General features: G+C 45.1%; 1 protein-coding gene across 1 annotated transcript in view; it reads left to right on the top strand.

The window, feature by feature from the left end:
- LOC311622939 (tumor necrosis factor receptor superfamily member 10A-like) overlaps positions 1 to 23,594 on the top strand; it is a 28,301-nt gene that overhangs the window by 954 nt on the left and 3,753 nt on the right. The window contains exons 2-9 of the mRNA XM_084884458.1: positions 13,327 to 13,411; positions 15,060 to 15,173; positions 16,220 to 16,331; positions 17,192 to 17,265; positions 17,353 to 17,448; positions 17,984 to 18,015; positions 18,384 to 18,530; positions 22,583 to 22,658. Of these exons, the coding sequence (XP_084740584.1) occupies positions 13,327 to 13,411; positions 15,060 to 15,173; positions 16,220 to 16,331; positions 17,192 to 17,265; positions 17,353 to 17,448; positions 17,984 to 18,015; positions 18,384 to 18,530; positions 22,583 to 22,658 (736 nt within the window). The remainder of the gene's footprint in view (positions 1 to 13,326; positions 13,412 to 15,059; positions 15,174 to 16,219; positions 16,332 to 17,191; positions 17,266 to 17,352; positions 17,449 to 17,983; positions 18,016 to 18,383; positions 18,531 to 22,582; positions 22,659 to 23,594) is intronic.

Genomic DNA, 23,594 nt, shown 5'->3' with positions numbered 1-23,594 from the left:
TTCACCTGTGTTAGACCAAGTAAAAAAAAAAAACCGAAAAAAAAAAAACACACAAAACACCACAAACCTTCTGAACGTGCAGGCTTGGGGAATGGGAGACCTCGGCCTCTGGCATCCCCACCTCCTTTTCCGCTCCCGTCTGGAGTGTTGGCGATTTGCTCAGGAGGACGAGTGCACGTAGTCTTCTCTTCGCCTTCTCACACCAGCATCCTGTTTGATTGTGGGTAAAGCAGACGTGAGTGCACCAGTGCACTTGGCTGTGGACTCTTAACGAATATCTCTCAAAATCTGTTTATGATTTTGCCAATCCCAACAGTGTGGTGGTCTGTTGTCTGGCCCGCATGCCCCCGGGCACCTCGTATGGCAGTGGTTCTCAACCTTCCTAATGTCCCGCCCCTATAAGATAGTTCCTCATGTTGTGGTGACCCCCAACCATAACATTACTTTCGTTGTGACTTCATAACTGTAATTTCGCTATTGTTTATGAATCGTAATGTAAATATTTGTGTTTTCCGATGGTCTCAGGCTTTACAGCAGCGGTTCTAGCAGGGTCAGCTGAGACCATCGGAAAACACAGATATTTACATCACGATTCATTAACAGTAGCGAAATTACGGCTATGACTTCGCAACGAAAATAATGTGATGGTTGGGGGTCACCACAACATGAGGAACTGTATTAAAGGATCACGGCATTGGGAAGGTAGGGAACCACTGTTGTATGGCATAAATCCTTAGAAGTGAACTTGCTTTGTTGGGGGCTTCATTTTATACTTTTGTTTAGGTAATGACAAATTGTTCTCCAGAAGAGTTGATAGATTTTCCCCCTCAAACCAAGAGTCCACAGTTTTTCTGTTTGCCTTGCTACACTGAATTTCAATTCTTTGTAAAAAACGGACTACCATAGTGTTGTGTGTGTGTTGTTTTGTTTTTCTTTCATAATTGAGATGTTTGTTTTAGGATGAGTACACAGACATTTCAATTCCTACACAGTTCTTAGCATACGTCCACAAATGCAACGGCATGTAGTTGTGATGTAGTGGTGGCCCCGCAGCGGCACAAGCCTGGCGCGTCCAAATGCTTTCAGCCGTCCCTCTGGGGCAGTGTTTCCCAAACTTTTGACATATGTGTACCCCTTCTATAATTTTTGTCACGCTGAGTACCCCTCGTACTCATGAGAACGTAGAATTAGGCGCAGCTAAGCACGGTGCAGTGCATATCCCCACCAAACTCGGGTGCAGTGCATATCCCCACCAAACTTCCCGTACCCCTGGGGGGACGCGTACCACACTTTGGGAAACACTGTTCTGGGGGGGACACCAAGGCCTCGGTCCCTGTCTTGGCCCACATTCCCTTTGCCAGGGCGGGAAGAGAAGCCTGGCAACACCTTCCAGGTAAGGGTGGGGGTGGGGGCGGGCGGCAGGAAAAGGCACTGAGCAGCTTTGGGCAAGCCTGGGTCCTGCACTCAGCTGTGCTCCCACGATTCCCTGTAATTTTTCTAACAGCCTGGGAGACAGGGACGTTTTTCCCTGGTGAACACAGGAAGAAAATGAGTCTGAAGGAAACATTTTTATTATTCTTTGTGGCCTGATTTCCTTTATAAAAGCAGTCACCTTGGACCTTTACTTTTTGGGGGGAATATCTGCTTTTGTTGTGTTCTGGTCACAGTTAAGAAACTGCTTAGTCATAGGATCTGCCGATATTTTGCTTTTACATTTTATGCCTGGGCTACATTTGCCTTATTTGAGAGCTCATTTCATTAACTACTTTAGACTAGGCCTGTTCTGGAAAAAACAAAATGGCTGCTGGCCACGTGCACGCACACTGGCCTGTGCCCAGACGGGACAAGGAAGTTAAGGGAAACGAAAGTGAGAACCATAGAGAGCTCTGTGACTAACCCTAGAGAGCGCTCTTACTAACCATAGAGTTTTTCCGGTAGCGATCCCGCCTCCTCTCGCTTCCTCTCGCTTCCTCTCGCGATCACTGAAGAGTGCGAGAACTTTCGGAAGCCCTAGCTCCTCCAGCTCCTCCCTGGATCTATCTTTAGATCCAGGAAGGAGCTAGGTACCTTCTTTAGGACTGATTATGTTTTTTTAAGGTTCCAGTCAGATTTTATCAGCTCACCCGTGTTGATCCAGAACATTCTTTGAAAGCTGATCAGCAGTCAGGTCTTCCAACCTCAGCGTCTTCTTTGCCTCTCTCCTGGGTGTTGCCTCTTCCGCCGGAGAGGAAGTGCGTGGGTTCGGTCCAGGAGAACAAGCTACAGGTGCAGAATGTAATAAGAATTAAAAATAGCATTAGGACAACATAACAACCGAGTCTATATGAACTTAAACTAGGAGCTCAAACCTGTAGGTAAATGAAACAAAGACCATTATTATCTTGGATTGATCAAAGTTTTTTTTTGTTTTTTTTTTTAATTGATTTTTAGAAAGGAAGAGAGCAAGAGAGAAACATCGATCTGGAAGAAAAACACTGATTCCTTGCCTCCCATTCACGTCCAACTGGGGATCAAACCCACCAGCTTTTGGTATAAAGGACACTGCCTCCTGCACCCTCCACACCAGGGATTGGGGATCAAGCCCACAACCCAGGCATGTGCCTTGACCTCTGGTTCATAGGTCAACGCTCAACCACTGAGCTATGAACCAATTCTTAAAAAAAATTCCCCCTCCCCCCCTTTCCACAATAGCTTAGGAAATGTAAACAAGGGTGCCTTTTTTAGGACTGACTCATACCCAGCCTACCTCCCGGAGTTTAGCAGCACTCAGCTTAGTCAGCAGTACTTCGCAAGGGCCCTTTCAACAAGGCTGGAGGGAATCTATTTTGAGGTGTTTCTTTCAGTGAAAACCAAACTCCAGGTCGTTGAGTGTGGATTTTTGAGTTTTTCATTTCCTTGGAGGGTACCGTGAAAAGATTGCCCTCCAAGGAAATGATTATTTTCAACAGAAGCAATTAAGCCTTTACTACATTGGAATATATTTCCTTTGTATTAAAATATGTTTCCTTTATATTGATATATTTCCTTTACCAACTGTGGCTCAAAGAAGCAAGAGCCAAAGATTCTGTGTCCCAAAAGGGGTAGACCCGAGATTTAAAATGACTAGTGGCAATGCTTTTGGCTAAGGTATTTGAAGAGTTTCTACAAGTTCTGCCAAATGAATTTTTTTTTTTTTTTTTTTTTTTTTTTTAATGGGGATGGAGCCTACAATCTGGGCATGTGCCGGATCTCAAATTGAACCCATGATCTCTCAGTGTATGGGACGACACTCAACCAACTGAGCCACACCTTCAGGGCTACCAGTTGGATCTTAATCATGCCGTTAGTGCGTTTGACTAACCCTGAGAATTGAGGATGGGAAGCCCAGTGAAAATGCTGTGGAACCAGCTGAAGAGCACAGACTTGTTGTAGCACTTGACCAATAAAATGGGTTCTTGGATCCCTGAAGTTCAAGAAGAGTCCCCCAAGTAGGAATACTCTTCTCTAACAGGACTTTAGCCACGGCAAAGGCATTTGCTTGTCTGCCAGGGCAAGCTTCAGTCCGGTGAGAAAACATACATATCATCACTAAAACCCATGAGATGGGGAAGCTGTATGAAATCTATTTGCCAAACCTCAAAAGGTCCATACGGCCATCTTAATAGCCTTCCCTGGGCTGTGCTTTGACCCTGAAGGTGAAGGCACTTTTTGCCACCTTATTAATATTTCCCCACCAATATTTGTTCACGAATGCTATCATTTTGTCATGGACCCATGGTTGAATGTGTGTAGAATAGTCAGGAGCAGACATTTTAGAGTTCCTGGTAGGACTGGGTTGTTATTTAGTGCGAACCAGAGCTCTCTTACTACACCAGCAATTGTTGGATTGGAAATCTTGTTTTACCTTTTTTTTTTTTTTTTTTAATATATTTTATTGATTTTTTACAGAGAGGAAGAGAGAGGGATAGAGAGTTAGAATCATCGATCAGCTGCCTCTTGCACAACCTCCCTGGGGACGTGCCTGCAATCAAGATACATGCCCTTGACCGGAATTGAACCTGGGACCCTTCAGGCCACAGGCCGCCGTTGCTCTATCCACTGAGCCAAACTGGTTTTGGCTGTTTTACCTTTTTTTGAAGCCAATTGTTGGGATTCTCTGGCCAGTTTTTCTAAGTTTTCAACTGGGGAAACATCTCTGAGGTTTGACTGCTGCTGACACCTTTAAGGGCAGCATTCTTAGCAGAAATGTCAGCAAGGTGGTTTCGTTTAGCTTTAGCTTCCCCAACATCAAGTTTAGAATGCCGTAGAATCTTAATAACATGGTTTCCCTGAGCCACTGGGGCCATACTACAGTCACTGCTAACTATATAGCATCTTAGGGGTCTATGGTGACCCCCATGTTTTTGAGTGAGTAACCCAAGGGCATCCCCATCCTTCTCATGCACAAAACTGAAAGGGGGCCCTGGCAGAGTACCTTAGTTAGTTGGAGCATCATCCCACGCACTAAAAAAAAGTTATGGGTTTGATTCCTGGTTTGGGCACATACCTGGGTTGTAGGTTCGATCCCCAATTAGTGCACATACAGGAGGCAACTGATAGATGTTTTCCTCTCTCATGGATGCCCCTCTCTCTCTCTCTCTCTCTCTCTCTCTCTCTCTCTCTCTCTCTCTCCCTCCCTCCCTCCCTTCCTCCCTCCCTCCCTCCCTCCCTTCCTCCCTTCCTTTCTCCTTCCCTCCCTAAAAATTAATAAAAATATATTCTTGGATGAGGACTTAAAAAAATGAAAAAGGGAATCTGATAGTTAGGATGCCCAAGGGCAAGACCCACTAGGCTGCCAGAAAGTAAATGTGTCATGACTTCCTGCCAATGCTCGCCAGGAAATAAAAGATACAGTGACTGCGTGAGTCAGTGTGGGGCTTACTGTAAGTTGTCACAGGTTTGTGGGAGGCGCACCCCTCACCAGAGCGTGAACACCCAATCATCACGCTTATCAACTACAAAAGGATCAACAACGGGAGCCACTTAAGAGACCTAAACAAAAAGGAATATGTTCGGAGATATGAGCCTGTTGAGTTTATTTGAAATCTCCACTGTTTGAACTGTTTTATTACTTCAAGGCAGGCCTGTTTTATGACAGTGGGTTGAGCGACAAGTGCAGCACCGATGCCAATTTGAAGAGAAATTTCTCCAAGCTGATGAGGAGGAAGGATTGGGAAAGTCCCTGTCATACCTCAGAGCGCCATCAGTGGCAGAATCAGGAAAAGGCTGGCTGGCTGTGTTACCGCATTAAAGGGGTCTATTTGCCTGCATGCATCAAAGCCCAATAAGACGCAAACGAGTGGTTACCAACGTGGGGCACATGCCCCCCAGGGGGCAATCTGATTTTTTAAGGGAGGCAATACAGGAATGAGTTAATAACTGATTTATTATTTTTTTTTACATTTCTTGTGGTTCTAGGGGCCTCATATACAGTATGTAAATATATAGTATAGTGACATTTAGGCATTTCAGTTCCCTATTATATATGTTTTGAAACTTTCTTTGCTATTTTTTCATATCCCTTCATATTATTATCATTTTAAAACAGTTTCTTAGTGGTTTCTTTCTCAGTACTTCAACTGTCCTTTCATCCTTTTATTTTTCTCTTTCATGGATGCCATGTCCTTTGGAAGCTTGTTTAGACCAAGTTAATGGCCTTCTAGGCTTCCTCCATGTGAATAGGAGTTTACTTTTGAATAATGAGTATTATATGTCACAGGGGGGCATCAGGATTTTAGAGATGCTTAGGTGGGGCATGGACAAAAAAAAAAAAAAAAAATGGTTGGGAACCACTGGTTTACAGCAAAGAAAGCAAAGATTTATTTTCAAGACGTGGCCCTCACCTGGAGACACATGAGCTAATGTTCAAAGACCTGGCTCTCCAATGGCTTCCAGGGGATGGGTTGTATAGTAGGAAATCATCAATCATGTGACCAAGGGAGTTGGGGTCATGGTGTCTACTACTTGGTTGGTGCAGGGGAGGCGGTTGTTGATCAGTGCATCTGGTGCTGATGTCAGCATGACGTTGCTTCTTCCGGTTTTGCTGCTGCTTCTGGTTTTGTGAAACACAGCGAGGCCCAGTTGAGATGAAACACAACTGAGGCCTAGATGTTATCTCTAGTTTGAAGGATACTTTGTCTCTGGGGTGCACAGACCCAAGGCTTTGTTCCTAAGATTATTTCATGTTGATCAAAACTTCATTGTCCTGAGAACTTAATGATTTAGGGAGTAGACATGCAAGGGAGAAGGAAGCAGGTGATTTAGGATGCTGGATGAGTCAAAAGGAAGAAGAGGAGGAGAGAGCAGGGGGAGTGGGGAGAGAAACATCGATTTGAGAGAGAGACACAGACATCGACTGGTTGCCTTCTGCATGCATTCTGACCAGGGCATGAGATTAAGCCTGCAACTGAGGTGTGTGCCCTTGACCAAGAATTGAACCCATGCCGAAACCAGCTTTGCTCAGTGGATAGAGCGTCGGCCTGTGGACTGAAAAGTCCCAGGTTCGATTCTGGTCAAGGACATGTACATTGGTTGCGGGCACATCCCCTGTAGGGGGTGTGCAGGAGGCAGCTGGTCTATGTTTCTCTCTCATCGATGTTTCTGGCTTTCTATCCCTCTCCCTTCCTCTCTGTAAAAAAATCAATAAAATTATTAAAAAAAAAAAAAAAAGAATTAAACCCATGATGCTTCAGTCCCTGAGCCGATGCTATAACCACTTAGTAAACTGGCCAGGGCAAACCAACACTTTTAAAGATAATTGTTTTCCCAAGGGAATGTTGATTAAATATGTGAGCCCGGACAGACATGGCCTGAGCAGCATTGAGCATGTGTGATTAGGTTGCATTGTTACGCCCAGATTTTGTGATCCCCACAGACCACCAGGGTGCCGAGTTCAATGCAATTGCAGAAAGCCTGAATTCCATGCTAGCATGGACTCTGTCCCACTCACCCCGACAGTGTGGCGGAAGAGAGGACAAGCTTCCAAAGGCCAAGGGGTTTTATAGGGGTAGTGATGTCACTGCTTTGGCTGACCCTGATTAGTTGGGTGAGGGCTAGAATCCAGTTACACAAAATGGAGGATAGCTCCGCCCTGCCCCACAGCACAAAATGGAGTCAGGAGTTAGCCCTGCCCCGCCCTGCCCTCTCAGCATCAAAAAAGGAAAGTGTGGATTGCATTAGGTTGCATCATCCTGAAAGAGAAAACTGTGGCTCTGCCGGTCACAATAGCACTGGCAGATGATTAGATGGGTGTGGTGGTAAGAGGAAGCACGCGAAGTCTAGTTTTCCTGACTGAGAGTTGGTAGCATCATTAAACAAAATCAAAGAGGAAATGCGGAGAGGAAATAAATAAGACTCCATCCTCCCTAACCAAAGGCACTTAAAAGCAGACAGTTTACATCTGTCCTCAACAAACAGAGCCAGTAGCTTAAATTACCTTGGTCGGGGAGTTAGATAACAGAGACCCAATTTGGTGCTATTAGTGCCAGGCAAACCCAAGAACGGACAAAGTCGCCCTAGCTGGTTTGGCTCAATGGATAGAGTGTTGGCTTGGAGACTGAAGAGTCCTGAGTTCAATTCCAGTCCAAGGTACATGGCCAGGTTGTAGGCTTAATCCCTAGTAGGGGGCGTGCAAGAGGCAGCCAATTGATGATTCTCTGTCATCATTGATGTTTCTGTCTCTCTCTCTTCTTCTCCCTTTCTCTCTGGAATTAATAAAATACATTTAAAAAAAAAGGGGGGGGGCAATGTTAAAATATGTACACAGATAATAATTAAAAAAAAAAAAAATAGCCGAAACTGGTTTGGCTCAATGGATAGAGCATCGGCTTGGGGACTGAAGGGACCCGGGTTCAATTCTGGTCAAGGGCATGTACCTTGGTTGTGGGCATATCCCCAGTAGGGGATGTGCAAGAGGCAGCTGATTGATGACTTTCTCTCATCGATGTTTCTAGCTATCTATCTCCCTTCTTCTCTGTACAAAATCAATAAAATATATATTTTTTAAAATATATATATAGGCAAAGTTTAACAAAACTACCTGTTCATCATATTGTTATAAGAGTAAAAAACTAGATAATCTGGAAATGAAATAACTGGGAAATGGTTGTAAAAATTATGAGCTATATGACAAAGTACTATGTTTCTATTTAAAATGGTGTTTATAAAGTTTTTTTGTTTTTGTTTTTTAACAATTTAGGAAAATGTTTATGATGTCATCTTAGGAACACAATGACCAATTAAATATTCACCTACCAAAAAAAAAAAAAAAAGAATGGACAGTCAGGAAAAACAATTAGAGCCAGAAAAATCCAAGGTAGAAGTGAAACTGACCAAAAAATGATCCCAAGCCCCACTATAAACTCATTTTGATTTATCAACATACTAGAGGACTGGTGCATGAATTGATGCACCAGTGGGGTCCCTTGGCCTGGCCTTCGGGGATCGGTCTGAAACCAGTTCTCTGACATCGCCTGAGCAGTCCCAGATTGTGAGAGGGTGCAGGCCAGGCCATGGGACCCTACTGGTGTGTGATTGGAGCCAGGGAGGGACCATGGGAGGGCTCCAGGGCATGTCCAGCCCTTCTTGGTTAGTCCGGATCTGCCATACCCCGGCAGCAAGCTAACCTACTGGTCAGAGCATCTGCCCCCTGGTGGTCAATGCACGTCATAGCAACTGGTCAACTGGGAGACTGTCTGCCCCCTGGTGGTCAGTGCATGTCATAGCAAGCAATTGAATAACCTTAGCATATCATTAGCATATTATGCCTTGATTGGTTGAATGGGTGACTGGACATTTAGCATTTTAAGCTTTTATTATATAAAATTGAAAGATATACCTGAAAAGCTAATGAATATTCTGATTGAGACCCACAATTTCCACCTTTAGAAAACAAATAAAAACCCTTAGGACAGAGGCCCCAGTGTGCGCTCTCCCCTGAGCACCCTCCCTTTCCTTGATAACCTACTTTTACTTTCTCATAAGCTCTGAGGGCCCTCCTCTTGTCTCACGTTTCTAAAGAGACAAAGCAGCTCCACCGAGGCTCAATCCTATTCCTGTGATTTTGCTTCTTGTATCCTAAACACTTCTTTTGTCTTACTGTCCCAAGCTTTAATAAACATACTCTCAAAATCACCCCAATTCATGTCTTGAATTCTTTCTTGCACAAAGTCAAGAACCCACACATTCCAAGATGTGTGGTCCCTGCCTGATCCCTTTCCAGGAACAAGTAGACCTAGACTATACAAAATGCTAAATAAAGATTTCAAAATGAAGACCATAGAAGCATGGATCTTAAGAAAAAAGAAATATCATTGGAAATATAAAAAAGATGTGGCTAATGTAAAGGATTGTTATTTCCCCTTAATTTTGTTAAATTGTACACTATCAAAAATTATACATCATTTGGGAGGTTTATAAACTACTAGAGGCCCGGTGCATGAAATTCGTGCAGGGGGGCAGGTGTTGTCCCTCAGCCCAGCCTGCACCCTCTTCAATTTGGGACCCCTTGAGGGATGTCCAACTGCTAGCTCCCAACTGCTCACCTGCCTGTCTTCCTGATTGTCCCTAACCGCTTCTGCCTGCCAGCCTAATCATCCCCTAACCACTCCCCTGCCAGCCTGATTGATGCCCAACCAAATGAGCCACACCAGCTAGGGCTTAAACATTATTTAAAAATAATTATTTTTCTTTTTAATTGATTTGAGAGAGAGAGAGAGAGAGAGAGAGAGAGAGATTTGTTGCCTCAACCATTCATGTATTCATTGGTTGATTTTTGTATGTTTCTCTTGTATGTGATTCTCTCATTACTGATGTTTCTCTCTCTCTCTCTCCCTCTCCCTTCTTCTTTGAAATCAACAAAGAAAAACACGCTTCTCCAGCTATCTTTTTAAAAAATATATATATTTTATTGTTTTTTTACAGAGAGGAAGGGAGGGGGATAGAGAGCTAGAAACATCAATGTGAGAGAAACATCAATCAGCTGCCTCTGGCACATCCCCTACTGGGGATGTGCCCGCAACCAAGGTACATGCCCTTGACGGGAATCGAACCTGGGACCTTTCAGTCTGTAGGCCAACGCTCTATCCATTGAGCCAAACCAGTTTCGGCTTCTCCAGCTATCTTAACAGGACAAAGAATATTGCCAGATATAGAGACTTTTTGTAGTGTTAAAGGATTCATTTATTAAGAAGTCAGAATAATTATCAACGTGTATATACCTAATAATAGAACTTCAAAATACATGAAGCAAATATCTACAGGATTTAATGGAAATTATAACAAACCTTCCTCGGTAGTTAATAAAAATGTTTAGATGAATACAGCAACTCAGTTGAGGTATAACCTGAACACTATCAACCACTTTGATTTAATTGTCATTCATAGAGAAGGCTCAACATCTACTGAAGCTCAGTCCATATTGGAAAAATGATGATCACCTCTTGGGATGGTGTGGCAGATTAGGATTGCCTAGGAAAAGGCCCGAGGGGATGTTCTGTGGGCCTGCTGTGATCTATGACCTAGACCAGCGGTTCTTGGAGACCTGTGGGTCTCGACCCCTTTGGGAGTCCAATGACCCTTTCACAGGGGTCGCCTAAGACCATCTGTAAACAGGTATTTATATTATGATTCATTAACAGTAGCAAAATTACAGTTACGAAGTAGCAACGAAAATAATTTTATGGTTGGGGGTCACCACAAGATGAGGAACTGTATTAAAGGGTCGTGGCATTAGGAAGGTTGAGAACCACTGATCTAGACAGAGGATTTGGGTTACATTAATTAATAAATTCATTGAATTATACACTTAAGAAATACGCATTTCATTGTGGGTGTTCATTGTACATGTCTGTAAATTTTACTGAGTGTGTAAACATTTTCTAATAAAATGATGAGGGGAAGAATTGATGAGAACAGAGCCAGTAAAAACAGGAAGACATACCACTGAGAGCAGAGAAAGGAGCCCGCACCAGGGAAGGCGGGGCCTGGGAAAAGAAGGGCTGAGGGACGCAGGTGAGCTTACCTGTCATCAAACATGAGACCAGCCGAAACCAGTTTGGCTCAGTGGACAGAGCGTCGGACGGACTGCAGACTGAGGGGTCCCAGGTTCGATTCTGGTCAAGGGCATGTACATTGGTTGCGGGCACATCCCCCGGTGGGGGGTGTGCAGGAGACAGCTGGTCGATGTTTCTCTCTCATCGATGTTTCTAGCTCTCTATCCCTCTCCCTTCCTCTCTGTAAAAAAAATCAATAAAATATATTAAACACACACACACACACACACACACACACAAAAAAAAACACAAACAAACAAAAAAAAAAAAACACAACACGAGACCGACTTTTCTGCGAAGAAGGCTGCGTTTTATCTTGTTTAGATACAGTCAACAATAGTTTTTATTCTGACTTTCTTTTCCTAACTTTATATTCTAAAAGACTCTCAAAATTACGGAAAAGTTGCAAAAACTATACAAAAATCTCCCTGAACCATCTGAAAACCAGTTGCTAACTGTATGCTCTCTACAAACAAGAACACGCTCCCCCATAAACACAATCCTCATATCAGAACATTAACACCAATAATTTACTGCTCATTTGCAAATTCCATTCAAATCCCTTCAATTCTTGTGTCATTTATAGCTCAAATTGTGATGCAACTCACTACATTGTCACTTTTCTAAGACTTTGGTACTTAATGGGACTCTGACTGGTTCCTTTAAGGACAGTTTGTAAGGCCCATTTTTTTTTCAATTGTAGTAAAATAACATAACACATAAAATGTACCATTTTAATTATTTTTATCACATAGTTAAGTAGTGTTAACATTGCTGTGAAACCAATCTCGAGAACTATAATACTTCCATTTTGCAAAACTGAAACTCCATTAAACAACTTCCAATTCCCTCCTCTCAACCCAGCCTCTGGCAACCACCATTCTTTTGTGTTTATATACCCTGAAATGGAATTGCTGAGTCATATGGTAATCTTATTTTTAATTTTTTCAGAAACCACCCTGCTGTTTTCCATAGGAGTTTCATCCTTTTACATTTCCATCAAGAGTGCACAGGTCTTCTAGTTTCTCCTTGCCAACTCTTAGTTTCTTGCCTTTTCTTTTCTTTTTTAATAGTTGGCACCCTAATAAGTGTGAGGTGGTATCTTACTGTGGTTTTAATTACATTGGAGGTCTTTGTAGATCTTGTTATTGATTTCCAATGCATTACCACTGAGATCAGAGAATATACATGATATACTTTAACTCCTTTACGTTTATTTGGACTCAAAAAGTACCACGTTCACCAGAAACGGATGTGTCTTCTGTAGACGTTGCACATCTGTTATGTGAATGTCAGTCCAGACAAGGTGACTGACAGTGTTCAAATCTCTTAGGACTTTACTATTTTTATCAGGTCGTTCCATTGATTGTTGAAAAAAGGGTGTTATACATTCATTTTAACTCCATTTTTGCTTCATGTGTTTTGAAGCTTTTTTGTGGGCACCTATACATTTATAATTATTATGATTCTCTGATGCATTAAACCTTTCACACAGAAAAAGATCCTTCTTAAACCAACTTCATGTGGCATTAAAATAGCATAGCAGTTTTCTTAGGCTTACTATTTGTATGATATATATCCTTTTTCCATCCCTTTGCGTTCAGTATATCTGTGTCTTTCTTTCTTTCTTTCTTTTTTTTAATATATTTTTTATTGATTTTTTACAGAGAGGAAGGGAGAGAGATAGAGAGCCAGAAACATTGATGAGAGAGAAACATCGACCAGCCGCCTCCTGCACATCCCCGGGCCCACAGCCAATGTACATGCCCTTGACTGGAATCGAGCCCGGGACCTTTCAGTCCGCAGACTGACGCTCTACCACTGAGCCAAACCAGTTTCAGCTGTGTCTTGCTTTATTAAATGGCATCTCTAATAGACAGTATGCAATTGGGTCTTGTTCTTCATCCATTTGAACCATTTCTATCATTGAATTGAAGTGTTTTGAGGATTTACTGGTGTGGTTGCCATGGTGCTTACCACTTATGATTAATGTTGTTTGCACATGTGGAATAAATATATTTTGTTTTAGTATAAGATAAAACAATACTGGAAACTTCTTCAGGAATGAGTTACTTGCTAGTCCCAAGGGCTAAGGGACAAACATGACACAGAAGAAGGAGTGTACCATGGGAGAGCTGGAAGAAAGGCCCAGTTCTTTTTGCCTTAGGTAGTTGGGGTGACAAGAATGTGAGAGGGGTCCTGGGCGGGAGGAGAGTCAGGAAGCCACTGATGCCTATCCCTGCTTTGTCCCCAACAGGTTCCAGTTGCCTCACCCATACTAACAAAGCTGGACAGAGTTCACCAGCAACCAGCTGCCAGCCTCACAGAGAAGTGTCTGCCAGGTACATTCTAACACTGAACTCCAGCCCTTACCCGACTTGTCTCCAGGTGTGCCCAGCCCTCTGATTTCCGAAGTTCCTGGTTCCTTATCTACGGGTATTTATTTATTAGATGGTTCCTGTGTGCCTGGCTCTGTACTGCTGGAGGGCAGGAGGCCCATGCCCTCTGGTGCTGTTCTTCTGAGATGGTATCAGACAGACAATTGAAGGTGACAGAGAGACAGATAGGAACCGTGAGGATAATTGAGTGATGAGTGGGACAGAGACTGGGTTGGTGAGGCGTCTGAGGATGTGACCTTGACCCAGAGAGCCACGCACAGTGGTCCTGAGAGGGCACCCCAGCAGCTATGGTCCCAGGAGCAGGGGGAGAGTTTGTTTGAGCAAAGCTGGGGGGCAGCCTGGGTGAGTGTGGGGTGAGTTTGGGGTAAAGAGGTCACAAGGGCAGATGAGAGCAGACACTGGACACTACTGAACACTCTGGAGAGAGCATGTTTCACTTTTTGAGTGAAGTATCCAAGAAAATAAAGTATCTCAATATTTTGTATTGATTAAATGTTGAATTGATACTATGTTGAATGTTAGGTTAAAAAAATGCATAATTAAAATGAATTGGACCCCTTCCCCCCCCCCCTTTTTTAATTAAATTTATCGAGGTGACATTGGTTAATATGATCATACAGGTTTCAGGTGTGAGTTTCTATGTTACAAGATCCGTATATTGCACTATGTGCCCGCCACCCAAAGTCAAATCTTCTCCCTTCACCATATATCAGGACCCCTTTTATCCCCACCCCCCTTCCCCTCTGGAAACTACCACACTGCTGTTTGTGTTCACGTCTTTCGATTTTATATTTTACGTATGAGTGAAATCATATGGTTTTTAGCTTTTTCTGACTGACTAGGAGTCCTGGATTGTGAGAGGGATGTCCCACTGTCCATTTAGGCCCAATCTCAGTAGGATCGGGCCTAAACGGGCAGTTGGACATCCCCCAAGAGGTGCCAGATTGGAGAGAATGCAGGCTGGGCTGAAGAACACCCCCTTTGTGCATAAATTTTGTGCACTGGGTCTCGTGTGTGTGTGTGTGTGTGTGTGTGTGTGTGTGTGTGTGTATTAGAGGCCGTGTGCATGAATTCATGCATGGGTGGGGTCCAGCGAGCCTGGCCAGGGGGAGGGAACTTGGGCGGTTGGCTGGCCTGCCTGCTGGTCAAACTCCTAGGTGAGGGGACAGTTTGCATATTAGCCTTTTATTATATAGGATATACACTGAGTGGCCAGATTATTTTGCATTCAGAGATCATAATGCCACTCAATGTATATATTTTTAACCTAAAATATCCATACTAGGAATCGAGTCTAGTGAGGCATGTACCTTCACAAGGAATGGAACCGTGACCTCCTGGTTCATAGCTCAATGCTCAAACACTGAGCCATGTCTACCGGGCTCTTTTTACTCTTTTAACATGGCAACCATGAATTTGAATTTCATCTGGGGCTTGTGATACATTCCTGTTAGCAGTGCTGGTCTAAGATGTGAGTGGATTTTCCTGTTTGGATTCCACTGATGGCGGAAAGAGGCATCCCTTAGCCAACACTGCCAGCCCCCAGGAGCCCTGTGGTCATTAACTCACCAGATTCTCTCTCTGTTCCCAGGATTCTATCTCTCTGAATATACTGGAGCTTGTATAGAATGCACTGAAGGAGAGGATTTCACCAGTTATCCCAACAGCTTCTACTCTTGCCGACCCTGCTCTCCATGCCCTCCAGGTAGAGATGTGGACCTCATGCCTACCGTTAGCGCGCCGGGCAAAGAGATGATAATTGTATGGAACAGGGGATCATAAACCTAATTGCCAGCCCAGCGTGACCTTCATCATATCCCGTTTCATGATATGACTTAGGCCAATAAAATAAAATGAAGACAAATTATTTTTATAATGCATGCCATCCAGGAGGGACATCTTTTAAACCATCAGATGAAAGTGGTGGGAAAATAACCTGCTACTCGAAGGGAGGACTCTGTGGCCACATCCTGGAAGGGGTGGCCGAGTGGAAAAGCGCCGGTTTGGAGCCGGGATAAGGGACTTGTCCTGGCCAGACCCCTCTGCGCCCTGTGCGCCCTGGCAGGCACTCCGTCTTCCTCAGCCACCGCGGCCTAAGGCCCCTCTGCAGGGTTAAGTCTGTGGAAGTCACCCAAGGGTTCCTCCGCACCCAGGGTTCCTCGGTACCCAGGGTCTCAGGTTACACCCAACCCTTTTTAAAAAAATATATATTTTATTGATTTTTTTACAGAGAGGAAGAGAGGGATAGAGAGTTAGAAACATCGATGAGAGAGAATCATCAATCAGCTGCCTCCTGCACACCCTCCACTGGGGACGTGCCCACAACCGAGGTACATGCCCTTGACCGAAATCGAACCCAGGACCTTTCAGTCCGCAAGCCTACGCTCTATCCACTGAGCCAAACCGGTTTCGGCCACCCGACTCTTCTTAATCACCCTGTGAGCCAATAGATATTTTCTCCCAATCCTGATGTAGTAAGTAAAGAATCATGGTCGTCATGGTCATCGTGATCATCATGGTCATCATCATTTTATGCACGCGGCTGTGGCGGGCAGGTGACCAGTCCTTTTTGCATCTCACAGATATTGCTGCAGAAAAACTAACCCTCAAATCTATGGCCCACTGAGTGAAGCCGAGTGTGTGTGTGTGTGTGTGTGTGTGTGTGTGTGTGTGTTGGGGGGTTGGGGGGTGAAAAACAGTTTGAGGACACGTGACGGGAACATATCCTCCAGATCTTACCCTTTATTTCAGATAAAGTAGAAACAGCTCCGTGCACCAGGACCAAGGACACCCAGTGTCAGTGCAAGAACGGCACTTACCAGGATAAGGATTCTCCTGAGTTCTGCCAACCCTGCAGCCATCGGTAAGACATGGGGGCTTGCCTTGGCCATCTGCGTGGCTTCACACCCCTCCCCTCCCACCCCCTCTTCCCACCCCTCCTCAGCTCGGTTTCCCTTTGCCCAGGCTGGCCTTTCCACTGGGCACAGGAGGCCGCTAATCAGGCCTATGAGCCTGTCAGTGGCCCATGCAAAGCTATAGGTTTTCATACTCCCAGAAGGAAGGAATTGTGTACCCTGCAGACATACTTGCCATCATCTTTATAGAAATTCAATCACAAAAAGGTTTTGGTTTTTAAAAAAAATTTTTTTGTTTGTTTTTTGGTGCCGGCATGAGCCCATGAACACATACGTGTCCACAGCCAAGTCATAATGAACCGAGCCTGTAGCTCCTTCATGGGTGCCAGCTCCACCACCTTCTCCCAGGGCCCTGTTTTCCCTGTTATTGGGATTTAGGGGCCAATAGTAACATGCTCTTTTACAGTGTGGCTGTGCTTGGTGGGGACAGTCAACAGGTGGAGGACAAGAGGGTCCTTGTATTGAGGGTTGACTAGAGAATGAGGCTCAGCTTTTGGCTGGAGTGAGCTGCTGCCTCACTCGTGCTCCCCCTGCAGGTCAGGGGAGCTCAGTGCAGGCCTTGTAGAGAAGGTCCAGCTCCTGTGGGCTCAGCTCTGAACACTTAACTGGAGCCCTTGAGGGCAGAAGGTGGCATCAGGTCCTTCCTGAACCCGGCAAAGGGGTGAGAGGGCCCGTCAGGCAGACAGGAGAAGGCTGTTCTTTTTCCACTCTCTCTCCCGTCAGGGGACACTGGGTGCGGGGTTGCTCCTTCTTTCTCTTCCTCTTACCGCGCAGAACCCCTTCATATCCTCCTTGTGTTTGAACCCAGGTGCCCTGATGGCAAGGTCAAGGCCAAGGCCTGTGGCCCCCAGAACGACCTTGAGTGTGTGGACCAACAATCAGGTACCCAGGCCTATGGGGAGGCCCCAGTTCCTGGAGAGCCAGTGACCAGCAGCCTGGAGGCACCCACTGCTCCCTCTCTCTCCTCAGGCATACCATGGTGGATAATCTTTCTTATCTGCATCGCGGTGCTTATAGCCCTGGCGCTGATTGGACTATATTGTTGCAAGAGATATAACCTTCTAGGTGAGGCTGGTGGGAGCGATTGGCGGTGCTGGCACTCCCTGCTGTTCCCTCACTTCCTGCCCCTCCACTTCCCAAACCTCTGGGTCTTTCTGGCCTGGCTGTGATCTTGTTCGCAGGGATCACCTCTCTACCTCCCACCTCACTGCACCTCTGGAGGGCCGAGATCATATCAGTCCCCCTCTCCCTACCAAGTCTGGGAGGGCAGGCCAGGTCTTCACGTCCACAGGGCCCCCAGCCGAGGCAGAGGGGTGGTCAGAGCCTCCACTGGGTGACAAGAGTCAGGAGGAGAAGGTCAGGGGTGGGCTGTGGTACAGCTTTGGTCAGAGAGAACCCAACAGAGGTTTGATATGTGCTTACTTTTACTTCTTTCCCTCGTTTCTTCCCCTTCCTGAGGGTGTCCCAGAGTTGGATTGCCCTTCCCTGTCACCAGGCCCAAGGCACCTTGTCAGTGTCAGCCCCAGCCCATGCCCTTCCCAGCAGGAAGACCCTGCAGAGAAGGTCTGCCCACGCTAAGACAGATACCCTTCTCTTCTAGGTTTCGGAGTGGCCACCAAGATCAAGAGCAGAGTGAGTGGGTTTCTCCAGGCCCCGAGGAACTGCTTCCTGCCCAGAATAGGGCCTGGGTGGGCGTGGCCCAGTTTGTCCCGTGCTGCTATCCCCGCTCTCTAAAGCGACCCTGTCCTTCCCGCTGCTCGTGACACCCAGACCCACAGCCCTGCACTCTGGGCTGTGGGGGTGTCAGGCAGGTGTGCTGAACCCCCTTAGCACAGCACCAGGGTCCTGGTGCTAACAGCAAAGTCCTGGAGGTGCTGAGCCTCTGCCAACCTGAGGGGAGGGGAACGTAGGAGGGGACGGGCAGCAGAAGCTACGTGTCCCCTGAGACCCTTCAGGGAGCCTGGGGGCGGACTCCTGAGTCAACTCTTTTCCTTCCCAAGGGCTGGCTTTGGCGCTCACAACCCACAGGAGATACTGAGGCTCTGGACAATGCCCACAACCAGGCCATAAACAACAGAGACTCGCTGTCCTCTGAGCAGGAACAGGAAGAGCCGGTACAGCCCACAGAAGAAGCACAGCATCTACTGGTGAGTGGGGGCAGCTATTCCAGGCCCTGGCCTTTGTGCTGGCCCAGGACTGTGTTAGAAACAGGGAAAGGCCAGTGCTGGTCAGGACTGCTGTCCTGGGGAAGGATGGTTCAGGACTGCACTGCAGGGAGCTGTTAGCTCTGTGGAATGGCTGGGTCTTCTTATCTGTCCAGATGTCACAATATCCCAGAGTCCGGAACAGGCAGGCACAGGATGACTGACTGAATGAGGGCTGCAGATAGTCCTCTGTGTAGTTGTAAAATAACTTAGTAAGCTTTTCCTCGTAACAATAGGAATATTAGACTTATTACAAAATTTTTATTACATTGAACCCATCTCTATATATAAAAGCCTAAGCGACCAGTCGCTATGATGTGCCCTGACCACCAGGAGGCAGACACTCAATGCACAGGAAAGGCTCCCTCATGTCTGGATGGGGCTGAAAACGGCTCTCTGACATCCCCCGAGGGGTCATGGATTTTGAGAGGGTGCAGGCCAGGCCAAGGGACCCCACCGGTGCACGAATCCATGCACTGGGCCTCTAGTATGATAATAAATCTTAGTCTAGATATCTAATCCTATTTGTATGGTGGCATTTAGAAGTAGAATTTCTGGGCCCACACACGTGCATACAGTTTGGGTTCAAATCAGTTCATGAGTTTTAATATGACATTGAGTGGTAAACCTGTAGAAATAATTAATTTTTATTCCTCAGAAGCTTAGTGAGTCATTCCCCTTAACATAAGATGAAAGTCACTAATTTTTTAGAGTTTTAAAATTTATGATCATTTTTAGCATATAGCATTGTTATCTAAATGGAATTGGTCTTGTGACCTGCTGTGACAGGCAGAGTGTGAATTGTTCTGAGTCATTGTCTCTTTCCTCCAATCCCATTGCAGCAGATTCTCTCATTTCCCTCGGCTTTTGGTTCCTCCTTTATCAGATGTGAAATGTTTACAAAGACTTTCCTGTTTCCTTTGTTTCTTTCCTCCAATTACAGTATGCTCTTTTTAACATTTTTTTAAAAATTGATTTTAGAGAGAGGAAGGGAGAGGGATATAGAGATAGAAACATCAATGATGAGAGAAACATTGATAGGTTGCCTCTTGGGATCAAGTTCACAACCCCGGACATGTGAATTTTACATCATAAGATCTCTTGTTCATGGATCAACACTCAACCACTGAGCCACACCAGCCTGGCAACAGTATGCTTTAAAAAAAAAAAAAAAAATATATATATATATATATATATATATATATATATATATATATATATGTATATGTATGTATATATTTAAATACATTTTTATTGATTTCATTTTTATTGAGAAGAAAAGAGAGGGAAAGAGAGATAGAAACATCAATGATGAGAGATTCATTGATTGCCTGCCTCCTGCACGTCCCCCACTGGGGGTCAAGCTCACAACCCAGCATGTGTCCTTGACCGGAATCGAACCTGGGACCTTTCAGTCCACAAGTCGATGCTCTATCCACTGAGCCAAACCGGCCAGGGCACAGTGTGCTCTTTTAAAATAAAGTATAAAAGGAAACAAACAAACCAAAAAGGCCAACAACCCCTCGATCCTGATTAATCACTTTTCACATTTTTTAAAGTAGTGCTTATCCACTGTGAGAAAAAGTAAATCATACAAAAAGGTTCTCAGGGAGAAACCTCCTGCAGTCTTCCTTCCGCCCCCCTACTGTTTTATTTCCGATAATCATGAGAGACAATTTTTCCTCCCAATGATTTTATTTTGAAATTTTTATTATTTTTTTAATTAAACATTTTTATTGTTTAAAGTATTGCATATGTCTCCTTTCCCCGCATTGATCTCTCCCTGGCCATTCCCACCCCCCACTCGTGCCCTAACACCCCTCTCCCTACTGTGTCCATGGGTTATGCTTATATGAAGGCATACAGTCCTTTGGTTGATCTCCTACCCCTCCTCACCACACCCCCTCCCCCCGCCTTCCCTCTGAGGTTAGATGGTCTGTTCAAACTTCTATGTCTCTGGATCTATTTTTGTTCATCAGCTTATGTTCATTATATTCCACAAATGAATGATATTTATCTTTTTCCGACTGGCGAGAAAATTCTTTGCTGAAATCTTTATGCATATGCTATCTATATACAATATTCTACCAAATGAAACTTTTTAATATCTGAGAGTGCTCATACCTATTCCTTACCTTGCTGAAATATGTTATTTTACGCATATAAAATTTCGAATTATTTTATAAGATTTTCTCCACCCCATCTCCATAGAAGTCATTGGAACTTTTAAAAAACATATTACCTTACATTGATTCAGGAAAAATTGAGATCTTTCAACATTCAATATTTTTTTTATCAAGGAAGATAGCATTTCAGATCAGGGGCTTTATTATGACTCAGTTAAGATTTACGTTTTTCTTCTGATTCATTCCTGTTTCTACTAAAAGCTGTTTCTTTGTATCTTATGTGTTTTTCGACCCTTACTGGTTGGATCCCGTTGCAATTCTGTTTTCTAATTTATTGTTTCTAGTATGTTTATTAACATTCACCAAGATATGCATTTATTTATTTATTTATTTTTATTTCAGAGAGGAAGGGAGAGGGAGAGAGAAATATCAATGATGAGAGAGAATCATTGATCTGCTGCCTCCTGCATGGCCCCCCACTGGGGACCGAGCCCGAAATCCAGGCATGTGCCCTGACTGAGCATCGAACTGTGACTTCCTGGTTCATAGGTAGATGCTCAACCACTAAGCCACGCCAGCAGGGCACACATTTATCTTTTCAGTATTGTAGCTTATACCTTAGGGTTTTAAAAATTTATAATCATGTCTACAATTATGAGTGTTTCTGCGCCTTCCACAAGTCCTGCCTCCTTTGTTTCCAGAACTGACAATGTTCACAGGTGCTTAGAGAAGGCTCGTGTTCGATCCTGACTGGATTTCTCTGGGAAGGCCTTCAATACTTCACCTCAAGGAATGATGTTGACTCTTGTTTTCATATAGAAAATCTTATTATGGATGCAGCCCCCTATTTTAAAAAATATATATTTTATTGATTTTTTAACAGAGAGGAAGAGAGAGGGATAGAGAGTTAGAAACATCGATGAGAGAGAATCATCGATCAGCTGCCTCCTGCACACCCTCCACTGGGGATGTGCCAGCAACCAAGGTACGTGCCCCTGACAGGAATCGAACCCAGGACCCTTCAGTCCGCAGGCTGACGCTCTGTCCACTGAGCCAAACCGGTTTCGGCCCAGCCCCCTATTTTTGAGATGTTTTTAAAAATAAAAATTCATGTTTAATTTTACAAAATGCCTTTTCAGTCTCCATGGAGACAATCTATTAGTTTCATTTTCTTATTTAGATTATCAGTATGGTACAGAATTAGTGATCAAAGCACCTCCAGCTTTGTGGAAGAAGTCTTACATAGATTTTGCAAAGTGTTCTCATATACTTTTTAAAAAAATATTTTTTTTTTTCATTTATTTCAGAGAAGAATGGAGGAGAGAGAAACATCAATGATGAGAATCATTGATAGGCTGCCTCCTGCACGCCCCCTACTGGGGATCAAGCCCACAACCTGGTCATGTGCCCTTGAACCAGAATCAAACCCTCTCAGTTCGCAGGCCGATGCTCTATCCACTGAGCAAAACTGGCTAGGGCTATATTCTTCATTTCAGTCACATGCATGCCTGGGAGGGAGTGATTGTCTCCTGATGGGGTGGGTGGGAATGGACTAGAAAAGGCAGGAGGCAGCTGTGCAGGGCGCTGGGAATTTCCATGTCTTGAGTGGGTGATGGTTGCTCAGGTGTGTACAGTTGTCAGAGCTGGAACTGACACTTAAGGGGTGAGCGCTACCCCAGGGGACGGGGCCTGCAGGGAGCACACAAGGACTCAGTCTGAGAGGCACAGCAGGGAGGTTCCTCTTTGTCTCTACAGAGACCGGGAGGGAGGTGGCTGCCCCAGCTCACACAGCTGGCTGATGGTCAGTCTCACTCCTGGAATCCAGGACTCCTGACTTGAACCCAGGGGGTTTTCCACTCTATTTTACAGGGTCGGGCAGGCCCAGATGGGTCTCCGATGAGAAGGAAGCAGCTGGTTCCAGCGAACAACGAGAACCCCATAGAAAGTGAGTGATTTGTTCCCCAACAGAGGAACAGTGTCCTAACTGCTGTCCCTGTAACTGTCACGGCAGTACAGAGCCAGGGACGCCGGAAACCGGGGGCCTATGCTGATTGTCACTGGGCCATTAGGACAATAAATCCCCTCCCCTCCTCTCTCCCTCCACACCCTTCCTCCCACTGCACCCCTTCCCATCTCGTCACAGCCATGTTCCTTACAGCCCTGTCCTTCTCTCCACCACCTTCCCCCTTCCCTGGCTGCTCAGGGCCAGGCTCACCGCGCTGAGGGCACCTAAGGGGCTGGCACTGTCCAGCAGGCCCAGGGGGCTACCGAGCAGCTGACCTCTGGCAAGGCCAGATTTAAAGAGCTGTAATTATAAACCACAGGTCAGGCTTTCCATACTAGAACAAAAAAGGGGATATAAAATATTCCCTGGTAATTTTTTTTTTTTTTGGTTATAGGTTGCCTGTAAAGATAATATTTTGTAAGTATTGAATTTTTACCAGATAGTATTAAAATTAATATTGCCTGTTCCTTTTTATCTTCTCCAATCTAGCTATTAGAAAAACATAAATAAGTGGTCCTGGCTCGCCTCATATTTCCGTGGGTCCGTGGTGTGCAGTGCGTTCCATGCACGTCTCATTGCACCCTCAGCACAGGCCCATGAAACGGGTGGAGTTTGCTCTGCTTCCGGGTTAGATTCTTGCTTAGAGTCTGCTTGTCCCCGTCTTACTCTGCCATTTAGGTGGGTGAGGCGAGCTGGGTGTGGAGCCAGCGGTCGTCCCCCTCCAGGCCCCCCCGGGCTATGCACAGGCGCAGATGGGGCAGCCCCGGACCTTACGCTCAGAAGTGCAGGCTCCCTCCTCTGAGGGCCTGCTGCACTACAGTCTGTCCCACTCTCTGTCTCCTACCACATACTCCTCTTTCCCTCTATCCATGATGT

The sequence above is a fragment of the Pipistrellus hanaki genome (assembly GCF_964339955.1).
Source record: "Pipistrellus hanaki genome assembly, chromosome: 5".
NCBI lineage: Eukaryota > Metazoa > Chordata > Mammalia > Chiroptera > Vespertilionidae > Pipistrellus > Pipistrellus hanaki.
Note: the sequence above shows the minus strand (reverse complement) of the source record. Positions and strands in the feature narration are given on the sequence as shown.